At 35.3% G+C, this 12304-nt stretch overlaps 2 protein-coding genes across 4 annotated transcripts in view; one reads left to right on the top strand and one right to left on the bottom strand.

Annotated features, from left to right (window-relative positions):
* Positions 1–6979, bottom strand: part of LOC128865417 (glycoprotein-N-acetylgalactosamine 3-beta-galactosyltransferase 1) — a 98635-nt gene extending 91656 nt beyond the window's left edge. Inside the window, exon 1 of one of the 3 annotated variants that reach the window (XM_054105780.1) lies at positions 6362–6979. The gene's annotated coding sequence lies outside the window, so the exon portion shown is untranslated. The other 2 variants (XM_054105783.1, XM_054105782.1) reach the window with 2 other exon arrangements.
* Positions 6980–9459: 2480 nt separating this feature from the next.
* LOC128862715 (gamma-tubulin complex component 4 homolog) lies at positions 9460–11978 on the top strand. Its single transcript, XM_054101381.1, has one exon. The coding sequence runs from the start codon at positions 9584–9586 to the stop codon at positions 11597–11599; it is 2016 nt and encodes a 671-aa protein (XP_053957356.1). The 5' UTR covers positions 9460–9583; the 3' UTR covers positions 11600–11978.
* The last annotated feature ends 326 nt before the right edge of the window (positions 11979–12304 follow it).

The following is a 12304-nucleotide window of genomic DNA, read 5'->3' as shown; positions in this document are numbered from 1 at the left end:
TCGAGAGCTACAAAAAGTTTATGGAGATGCTGCTTTAAGTGAAACAACGTGCCGAGATTGGTTCCGTCTCTTCAAAGACAGTGAGTTTACTGTTGACGACCGTCCGCGTGAAGGAAGGCCAAAAACCTTCGAAGACGCTGAATTGGAGGCATTGCTCAATGAGGATCCGTGTCAAACGCAAGAAGAGCTTACTTCAGTAGTAGGAGTTACCCGCCAATCCATTTCCAAGCAATTGCATGCTTTGGGAATGATTCAGAAACAGGGGACTTGGATTCCTTATGAGTTAAAACCAAGGAATGCTGAACGTCGTTTTTTCGCCTGTAAACAACTGCTCCAGCGGCAAAAAGGAAGGGTTTTCTTCATCGCATCGTGACGAGTGATGTAAAATGGATTCATTACCGCAATCTAAAGAAAAGAAAGTCATGGGGACTGTCCGGTCATGCTTCTACGTCGTCGCCTCGGCCGAATATTCACGCTGCGAAGCTTATGCTATGTATTTGGTGGGACCAAGTTGGTGTTATTTATTATGAACTGTTAAATCCAAGCGAAACCATCACTGGGGATCGGTATCGACTTCAATTGATACGATTGAGCCGAGCACTGTGCGAGAAGCGGCCGCAATATGCGGAGAGGCATGAAAAAGTGATTCTACAGCATGTCAACGCTCCGTCTCACATCGCCAAACCCGATAAAACCTACCTGGAAACACTGAAATAAGAAATCCTACTCCACTCGCCATATTCTCTAGATATTGCGCCGTCCGATTATCACCTGTTCCGATCGATGGCACATGGTCTAGCTAACCAGCATTTCCATTCTACGAAGACATCAAAAAATGGCTTGATCCGTGGATAGCCTCAAAAGATGAACAGTTTTACCGCGACGGTATACGAGATCTACCAGAAAGATGGGAAAAAGTAGTACCTAGCGATGGGCAAAACTTTCAAAGATTCACTTGTAACCATTTTTTCAGAATAAAGTTGTATTTTCATAAAAAAAACAGTGTGAACTTAGTTGTGCACCTAATACTTTTCAACAGACAAAGGAGGTTCTTCACAGTACTCGAAACAAATCAATAAAGGTGCGAATATCTTCTATGAGAATTAGCAAATTAGATTTTCTGGTCATGTGCCGGATAACTACAGCGCCTGTCGAACGCAGATTTCGCTACATAGAATGCATGCATACTTTTCCAAAGTTGAAAACATCACTATCATCGTTGGCAGTCGGATTGCATTGCAGTCATGACTAGAAAACAAATGTCGGTTATCGCTGATGTCACTACACATCCATACACAAATATATATTTGGCGCATTTATAGTTTATTAGAAGTTTGTCCCAGCTTCTCATAGTGGTGTGTGGCTCGAGGTTGTTTTAACTGTAAACATTGCGGAGCCTACAGTTTAATTCCGCCTCTGGGAGGCCGATGTTGTTTTACAAACTTCTTAATGTTAAAATGCTATTATAAGTTTATTTTCCAGTCTGTTTGCCGTGAAGAACTTTATTCGATCAAAACAATATGGATGTGATATGTGGCTTAAATCAGGATATTACAGAGATCGGCACACGGATACTATAGAGTTGGCGCAATGCGTGTGGAAGATGGAAATTTTGACAATCTGAGCTTAATGCCTTTCAAATATAGGTTGCGGAAGTACTTACAAGGTTGCTTTAATAATTTACAAAATTTTCATGGCTATTTTCTTGCATAAAGTAAGAACTATTATAATAAATGAAGAAGCTGGGAGTAAAAAAAAAGACTAATACCCCACAACCCCAATAAACAATACTTTTCTAAGGAAAGCCGAAGGTGACTGATGAGGGTTTTTAAAGCACGACCGCGGAGTTTTACCTAAAAATAATGGGAACAATATTTAGCTCCTTTATCTCGATTATTTCTGTGATTTTATTGACATTTTCCTTAACATCAAAAACGCCTGAACGGAACCGACGAAACCGAAATTGCACGTAATTCACTTTTACAGTATCGTCACCCAAATAATCATTCACAATTGCGGAGGCCTGGCCAGCATTTTCGCCTTTATCAAAGAAAAACTGTAAAATTTAACATACGTGAAGTTTCTCTCTGTTGACTTTCATTGTTCACCCTCAAAACTGAACAGCAAAATAATTTGTTTAGTGTGAAATGTCACCTAGACAACGACCATAAACTTAAAATTTTGTATCGATACTTTACGAGATATCGATCACTACAAATAATAAGAATATAATTTATTTCTTATTATTTTACCCCAAACTATAAAAATTAATATTTATTTATTTATTTGTATGTATTTTTAAAGCTGCCAAACCAATCATCGAATTGCAATGAAGCTTCGCCAACTTATTGCCTGCAATAAAATTAATTTAAAATAACGGGCGCGACACCTTCCATACAAAACAATTTTTTTATATTACATATTTTCGGAACAATTCGTGAACTGAAATTGGGTACAATGGCATAAAATATTAATACCTTAACAGTTCAGAAAAGTAAGCAGCATTGGTAAAGTACGCGTGGCAGTTCCCAATAAACTATTGCGAATTTTTTTTAGAAAATCAAAGACAATTTGTTCATGGAACTAAATAACTTTGTTCTGTATTGTATGATCCATTTTGATCAATGACGGTTTGCCAACTTTCAGGCAGCCTCATAATCCCACGTTCATAAAACTTCTAGTTTTTATTGGCAAAAAACTGAATCAGGTACGATTTGACATCATCATCATTATTGAACTTTTTACCATTCAAGGAGTTTTGTAAAGATCAAAACAAAAACTGATTACTTTTGGTGCAAGGTCAGGACTATATGGTGGATGTGGCAAAATATCCGAACCAAGCGCCAATAATTTTTGCCGAATGGCCAAAGATGTGTAATGATGGAATGCAATACTTTTTCGATTTGTCAATTCGAGCCGCTTTTCTTCTACTGCATTGTTTAATTTCGTTAGTTGTTCAATGTAGACATCAGAATTGATCGTTCGGTTGTGTGTTTAGAGTTCAAAGTAGACAATTCCTTTGTAATCCCACCAAACTGATAACAAAACCTTCTTTTGATGAATATCAGCTCCTGATGTTGTTTGAGTTGGTTCACCTGGCCGGCTCTACAATCTTTTCCGCTTGATATTGTTGGAAACAACCCATTTTTCATCGCCAGTTATCAGTCGTTTTAAAAAATAGATCTTTTTCATTACGTATCTTTAGCAAATCGCAGCTGTTAATGCGTTGCGGTAAATGCTTTCAGTTCGTGAGGAATTCATGTATCGAGTTTTTGAATATAGCCAAGTTGTGTTAAGTGATTTTCAATTAATGTATGTATGTGATACATGAAGCTGCTCTCCAATCTCACGTGTTTTACTGTGACGATCCGAATCAATTATTGCTTTGATTAGGGCGTCATCAACTTCAACTGGACGACCAGAGCGTTTTTCGTCTTTGAGTGAAAGTCACCAGAACGAAATTTGGCAAACCAGTTTTGACACTGCCGTTCTTTTAAGGCTTCGTCACCGTAAACAGCACATAACTTTTTATGAGCTTACGATGCGGTTTACCCTTTGCGGAAATAAAAAAAAAAACACAAAAATGGCGAAAATATTCTTTTTGATTTTCCATTTTTCAACGAACGCCAAACGAAAACTAAGCAACCGATCAAAAAACCTTTTCTACTGATTGACAGCTGAATTGCCAACTATTAAATAACAAAATGTGTTTCACATTTGTACTACGTCTGCAAACCTAAAATTTCAATTGAAGCCATTTACGAGTGAAATCCGCAATTACTTAGTTGCCAACCCAATAATTTCTTATTATTGGATAGTTTCGATGATAGTTACCATGAATGGTCATGGTAGAGTATTATGATTTCGCAGACATGTATAAAATATCAATGCTGTAATAATTATGAAAAGTCGGCGGCGGGTCTCATACAAACCAGTTTTTAAATTGTGAATGATTTCTACATCATTCAATATCAATGTGTTGATATTTCCGAAAAGTGATTGGGAATTGGTAAAGGGAACACAACAAACAAATACTGAAACAATAAAATCCAGCAATATTTGGTTTCTATCTGCACACTAATATCACGAGTTTTCCAAATTTCATGGCACGCAATATTACGTTAACGTAATAAGAGCAAAAGAAGAACACTTATATACTATATCTATAATAAATATTTATAAATACGCCTCGCAAACGTTCGACTCTTCCAGTAATACCTAAGTCAACAGCAGCTGATGAACTCGAGGCTTGCCTCAAAGCAACGCACCTTTGGAGGCATGTGCGGAAGTTCACAATAAAGACCAATATGAGTGTATATTTGCAGCGCGAAGCGTTCAGACAAACATTTTCAAAGCATCAACAAAATATTGGTAAAGGAAAAGAGCAGCATTATGTTGCCACGTAATCCATTTCATTTGCATTGAACTTTTTCATCATTGTGCTATCCATTCAACAACTTATTCAAAAAGTTTGTGCGTACATTGGCACAATTTATAAAAATCATAGATGGCTTTGCGAACGTGCTATTTTGGCACCGAAAACCGCCGGCGTTAATAAAATAAACCACGCAGTTCAAGGGAAACTTACAGGCGATTATATTACATACAAATCCATTGACAACAGCATCAATCAGGACGATGTGGTAAATTGACCAAATATTCAATATTCTTAAATTTCCTGGTGTACTAACGCACACGTCACTCGAAGTCGCCATAATCGGTCATTGTAACGTCTAAACGATTTTAAATTCATGTATTCGCTTTCCATTACTACCACGAAAGGTTTGCAAATAATGTCCAAGCGCGTAGACCACTTTTAAAAATTAGTACACACAAATATACCAATATATCAGTTTTTCGATAGATAGTACTTTTTATAAATTACCATTAAGAATTAATAAGAATATTTAACGTTAAAAATGCTTATTTTTTGCATAAGCTTGAAAAATGCACTATCCCACTCGCTTATTTTGCTTAAATACAAACACCAAAAAGGAATGTTATTCACTTATAAAGAACCTTTATTGATTGAACATTTGATTTAAAGCCTTTTTTACTAAATAGCACATCGTATTTTATTGAATTTCTAGTATTACAAATGCTCTTCTAATCGTTTATAATACCGTGCATAATAAATGCGCGGCACGAACTGTCAAAGGAACGATAATGAGGAAAAGAATAAAACGAAACAAGGAAAAACCCCGTCAACCAAAAGGGAACAATTTGCATATACTACTTATTTTAGAACGCAGAATTATACAAAGGGTCCTGAGCGAGTTTATGCGCCGAAGGCCGATAGACGTCATGAAAAGATTTCTAAATCTAGCATCCTTGGATAGAAACCAACGCCCCCATGCGATCGAGCCACACCAACTTTTCAATTTTTTCAGAGGGGAAGAATCGCTTTGCTGCACTTTTTTTCAAAAAGTTTAAAATATATTTTTTGTTTACCTATTATGAATTATAAACCTTGCCTAAATCCTAATATAATATTTTAAGGCATAAGTGAAGAACCGGCACCGTTTCGCTGGAAAAAAGAACGGAAAAGTGAGGTTCGATAGAGCTTTTGTGGTGAAATTGACCTTTAGCCTACGATAGAACAATATTTTCAAAAAATAGTGAAAATTTGGACTAAAAAATCGCGCGATCTTTTAATCAAAATTTCCGAAGCGGCATTAAGTTCGACTATAGTTGAATTAAATTATACGTTTTAGCTAATTGCAAGTGTTCGAAATGTTTTCACTAATCGCAGAGCCTTCATTTACTCGAAACAAGCGAAAACGCGAGTAAAAGTTGTAATTTTTGGCACTTTTCTAAGGAGCACTACGGGGCCAGCATTTTTAATAATGACAGTTCATTCCCTCCACCTACCGCCATTTTAACTATCAGCGATATAGGAAAGTTTCTCTAGAATTTACAAGCACTCATTTTCCAATAACCACTTCTAAGTAAGTTATAATTCTTTGGGCCGCCCACTAGTTGGTTTATCAATTTTTCCTAAAAACAGCAAAAACTTATTGCAAGCAAAATCCAAAACAATTTCGCCAAACAAACAAAACATAAACACTCAAGTGAATTTAACATTTTTCTACGAATCCTGAGTCTCCAAGTTACGGACTGTGAGAGGATGTCAGACAAAGCTTTGAAAGGATACACATACATACACACACACGTAATAAAGAGCGTATAGAGACACACACTCAACTTTTTTCCTTGACTAAACATTTTCTTCCGGTCAGTGGATTTAAAAGCGAGTGTAAAATAAATATTTTTTATATTTTTTGCATATTTTGTTACTTTAAGGGAATATGTCTATTGTTCCATATATAAGAAACGTAAACCCTTTTTAATGAACACCAACCTTATTTAAACAATTTTCGTTCATTTACTCCGCATTTGTTTATCGGTGCAGCTAAAGCTGTTGGCCGCAGGGTCTGTAACCCATATTATTTTGCATTTTATCACATAAATCTTGCTTGCTTGCATTTTTTGACAATTGGACATTCAGCATATCAATTTAATTTTACACTTTCCATAGCCTTAAAATGTTTGCACTTTTAACATTTCTCTTATATGCGCTTTCATGTGGGCGAGTGTGCGTATATAAGCCATATGTGTTCTATACTCAAGAATTAATCTATATTTACACTTTCAAATTCACTTCGTTTGATATTTCCAACGCAAAAATATCATATAGAAACTAAAGAAAAACAACAAAATAATCACTCGGTTTTTGCTTAGTTGCCTACGAATTATCACGCTATGCACCGCACTGGCTTGGCATAGTGGAAACAAAAACAAAATGCGCACACGGTTAACATGCACTCAGCATTTTTTTTCTTTTACACCCGCCCGCATTCGCGTTGGCCATTAACAAGACCGAACACAACTGGCAACAGCCTGGCCCTGCTTACACATTCAGCAGCTGCGACAGGAACGAATGAACTATTTGAACGCGCTCACGATGTTATTAGTTGAGGGTCTGTTTTTGCTTTGTCAACCACAACCTACCAGAGTGTCTCCCTAAAAATTACGAGTACATTTCATTTAAAACTACGTACATTTATGAGTGACACAAATGAGCCGACAGTGCTGTTCGTGCGGGACGACAACTGAGAGAGAGAGCAAAAGCGAGTGTTTTTCCATATTAATTTAAGGGTTTGTTTACCTTCTTTAGAAGGGATGCAAATACAGGCGGTTTATGGGTGATTGTTTTTCGTTGCAAATTTCCAATTGTCCTTTGAAATGTTGAATGAGAGTTGGTGTATTTCTTTCAAATTTTCCGCTTAATATGGCATTTTCATCATAGTATAGTAGTTTAGTGCCTATTTCTTAAACGAATACAATACTATCATTAATGCATATAAAACTCTAAAACTCTAAAATAAAGTGCTTGTCAAATACAAAAAGCACAAAAAACAATAGCTGTGTAGGTACAATATTCTCCCTAGAATACGTATGTATGTAGTTATGTACGTACATGCCGCACTGCAGCAACTAAATACATTCTCTAATATATACACACACACACACGCACATGTGTATTATAAAAGGGAGTGCTCTAAGTTGTCTAAATCGACTTACAGATGTGCTACACGCTATTATAGATAAACTTAAAATGAAGATAAACTTTTATACGACAAAATAGTTGGCCTACTCGATTATTCGTGTGTATGTACTTTGTAAATATGAAACAATTATTAGCATTATTAGTTGGAGTAAAATAATCAATGGAAATGTCAATTTTCAAATATTATGTACAGCAACTATTACACGCCTTGTGGCATCACAAATTATTTCGTGCAACACTTCAGATTATAATCTACTAAAAACTTCGCGGCAAGCCGGCTGCATCCAAATAGTAAAAAATATTTAAATTTAAAGAGGAAAATAATTAAAAAAAAATTCAATTGTACACAATTTACGTTTTTTATGTATCTAAACCTTGAGCGGTGGTGTGCGTATTGACGCTCTGTCACCAAGATTACGCCCCTAATATATTAATACGCCCCTAATATATTAAGCGGGCTAGGAAAACCGGATGGATTTTATTATAAACCTTTTATAAGCGAAAATTTTCTCGCGCATTAGCACTGCCTTTCTTTAATTTTAGTTATTCTGAAATCTGAAGAAAATTTGGGTTTCCATTTAGCTAAGCTAGATGTTAAGTAATTTGCTTTACTAGTTAATTTATAAGTTAAAATAGAAAAGGTAAACAATAAATTAAAACAAAAGTGCTGAGTGTAGTGTACCTCTTTCCATATGTGTGTACATTTGTATGTGCTCTTTTGGATTTTGCGCCACTATTCACTCACTGATTCACGAATATGGAAATCCGTTTGAGTATGTTTTTTTTTCTTTACACATCTGGCGTTGTAATTGGGTTTCATTCGTTCATTTGCTCTCTTCACACATTTGATAGTAAAAAAGATCCAGTCAACGGTTGTATTAATAATTAATGATTGATATAATGATTATTAATTAATACTTTATACCGCTACTATAAGTACATATGTACATGTTTATGAGTGTATGCTATATCGCTTTGGCCGCGCAAGCTTTGTAATCTTTTAATATTTAAAAGCGGATTGTGTGTGCAATATAGAACGTGAGAATATTCGGCATATGAGAAAGACTCACCCCCTAAAGTTCGATTTCTTGAAGCAAAACAAATAAAAATAACACGTGAAAGAAATGCAATTATTAATAAGAAATGATGTGTTTCTTGCTGAAGCATAATTTTAGGCTCTACTCAAATTTATTTTGTTGGGAAGGAGCAAATGTTAAATAACTTTTTTTCGAGTACTAATTTGTAGATTCATAATAAGGGATTTTCAAATTCAACTTACCACACTGGTGCGGGATTGTAGATATTTACCACGCTAGTGGAGGATTTCTATATTTAGTTACCACACTAGTAAGGGATTTTATGTGATTTTTCACCACAGTAGTAAGGGATTCATCACACTAGTAAGGGATTCGTCGGTTTTCATGCTCGCACATAAGCGAATGAGTTTGCGATTCCATTAACATTCTGTGGTAAAAGCTACCTGCGTTCACAGACGCCGTAAAATTATATTCTGCTTTCATGTAATAACAACGCAAAGCTAAGGAAATGCCTACCAAGGATAATTGTGTTCTTCTATAAACTATTATTAAGTCTTATAAAACAAAGTATTTCGATTTCAATTTATTATGGTTTCGTTTCAAGTAATCACAATGCCTAGTTTCTATAGGTTGTAAGCATGAAAAAACTGGCAGTTTTTTGTAAAAAATGTTGCACAACTTACGTAAGCCATTTTAAGCCATAACATTTCATATTACCTTATAGATTCCTACACAGTACATTAACACCAGCGAGTTCTACCAATATAATTATTTTTTTATATTGCACGGATGGCAACGCTAACAATCTGATGTATGTAAACATTCCATGACATTTGTGAATCATATGTTTTGGTTGTGCTGTTTTGAAGGCGCGTCAATAGTTTGCTTAATAAACATTTAAAAAACAACTATTCAATAAAATATTCTTCAAGTATTGAAAGGAAGTAATTAAATCGTACAATTCACGTTTTCAAGCATGATTCATGAAGTGCTGCTCTCGTGTCTTAATTTACAATCAAAGCGTCTATCGCTGGAAGATTTCACCGCGCCAGATGTTACAGCTTTCCTGCATCCTTGTGAAAAGTACGTACTTCAGGATATAGTAACAATCATAAATTTGTTACGTGACATAGAAAAGTTCGCAAAGGTATGTGGCAGCAATAACAGTTGCAATCGGAGTGTATTAATCTTCGACACAGATGAGCCGCTACAGAAGGGACTTTATTTGAAAGCATTCGCTAATGGCATCGACACAATTTTAAAGGATTATTTCATAGACATTACGGCGCTTGAAAAAAGTTATCTTCAAAATCCCCAAAATTTCTCTCTTCTATTTATCTACCGCAATTTGAAATCATATGAACCACTGGCGCTTTACTTGCGGATGCTTATTCGGGTTATACGCACTCAAAAACTACATGGCTGCGGAATTATGCAGTACTTGCATCAAAATGGCGAACATGGTGATCAGAAAATACGCTTAGCCATAAAAACATTACAGCTGGCAGTAAATGTAGTGTTCTTTAAACAACTAACGCATTGGATACTCTATGCCAAAATAATAGATACTTATGGCGAATTCTTCATACAGTGCTCAGAAGGCCACCTCAATAGTGCAGCGGAGAGTGACACCAGTAAATGCGCTAGCACAGAGAGCGGAAAACATGCCAGCACTATAACTACGCTGTCGAAAGTGGCCAGCACCTATGCGGATATATGGCGCTACGAAATATGCTATGATCTACTACCACATTACCTACCCCCGGGCTGGGCTGAAAAAGTACTTTTTATTGGCCAAACTATACTCATCTTTAAAGCTGATGCTAATAAACACAAAAATCTAACGCAAAACTGGAATAAAACCGAGCACACCGATTTAGAAGATGAAAGTTCGCTGAGCAACGAAAAGGAGCATATTTATTTTGGCAAAATTCAAATGTTGCAAAACGATGAGGAATTGAATGTGCAACACTACGAAAGTATTGTTAACGAAATTAAAACGTACGTTACTACACGACTATCTGAAATCGCCATAAATCAGGCAGATTTGGTGCAACAATTAAGACTTATGAAGGACTTTTTCCTACTGGGTCGGGGTGAATTGTTCTTGGAGTTCTTACGCCTAACATATAACATTGGCAAAGATAAATATAATGAAAATAAGGTGCATGATTTTGTAAAAGCATTTGAATCGGCAGCGCACGGTGTTGGCGTCTCTGAAGACTTGGAACGTTTCTCTTTGAGTATTGCAAAACCGCTGATGCAAGGCAGTAGTTCTAAAGAACTGGAGCACAATTTCTTGCAGTATATGCAGCTAAATTATAAAATTAATTGGCCGCTACATTTATTGTTTTCACCAAAGGTGATGGAACATTACAATATTCTATTTCGTTTTCTGCTTTTGATAAAGAAGATGCAGTTTGAGCTCCATATGCTATGGAGTAATAATGTACGTCGTTCAAAAATGAACACTCATGAAAACATAAAATTAACAAATCTTCTCAACCAACTGATGTTTTTCATCGACAATTTGCAGTACTACATACAAGTCGATGTATTGGAGAGCCAATTCAGCATACTTTTAAATACAATACTGAACAAAGCTGATTTTGAGGAAATACAGAAAGCGCACAGCATATTTTTGACCAATATACGTTTTCTTTGCTTCCTATTAACGAATGAAGAAACTATGAAAATAAATATAAATCAATTTATAATATCGCAATCAAATAATCCAATTTATAATGTCCTTATCGATGTGTTCAATTTGTGCGATAATCTCAGTATGATTTTGGGGCAAGAATTGTCTGTGTCGAAAACTTACGACCAAATTGATAAACTGGATGAACGCTTTGGCATCTTAATGGATCAATTAATGAATTATTTAATCTCGTTAAAAACAAATCCGAATACGACGCCTTTAACACAGCTGCTCCTGCGCTTAGATTTCAATCACTGGTTCAGCACAAAGAAAAAGCAAACGCTTGCTTAAAAGTGCCAAACTTATTAGAGTTATTTAATGTTATTAAGAAGTCATCTCTTACCTTTTATTTCATTTAATAAATATAAATTATTTTCGTTCAAAAAAATCTTGTTCAAATGTATACCTGGATAAATGAATCGCTTACAAATGAAGAAATAAAATATGTATATAATGTAGCTATTTATTTATCTGCAATAACTGGAGCATCACAGATATCCCACGTACTTCTAAAATCATATAATTTTTATTTCTAATTACACCAGCGAACACTGAAATCCAGGCACTTGTGTAGCGATCAGTTACAGTTGAATTTTTATCTAGTAAACTTAGATATATTTTTGTGGCACTTAGTTCATATACCATTCATTCCTTGCCTTTAACTAAGTGTGCGATTGGTCAGTCGTGAAAAAATTTCGAATCATAAAAAATGAGCGAATGTAAAAAAGCGAAAACTACCTCTTTTCCGAAATTAGTGTTAAAACTAGATTTAAACATAAATTAGTTTGGATTTTTAAGTTTGCAGATTTCAGTGTCGGCTGTTGTGTATTAAAATACTTTTTTATTCAATTTACCATTTCCAAAGGTCACTAGTGGTATAAATACAGGGTGGCTGATGAAAGCCGCTACCAAAAAAAAATTGAATAACTTTTTTTCTTTTTAAGTTATCTGTTCCATTTTTGTTTTAATTTGCAGATTGATCTTTAAAATTTATTA

Source organism: Anastrepha ludens, chromosome 5, assembly GCF_028408465.1.
Source record: "Anastrepha ludens isolate Willacy chromosome 5, idAnaLude1.1, whole genome shotgun sequence".
Lineage (NCBI taxonomy): Eukaryota > Metazoa > Arthropoda > Insecta > Diptera > Tephritidae > Anastrepha > Anastrepha ludens.
Note: the sequence above shows the minus strand (reverse complement) of the source record. Positions and strands in the feature narration are given on the sequence as shown.

Coding starts and splice junctions, on each gene's coding strand:
- LOC128862715 (XM_054101381.1), top strand. CDS start 9,584: ATGATTCATGAAGTGCTGCTCTCGTGTCTTAATTTACAATCAAAGCGT.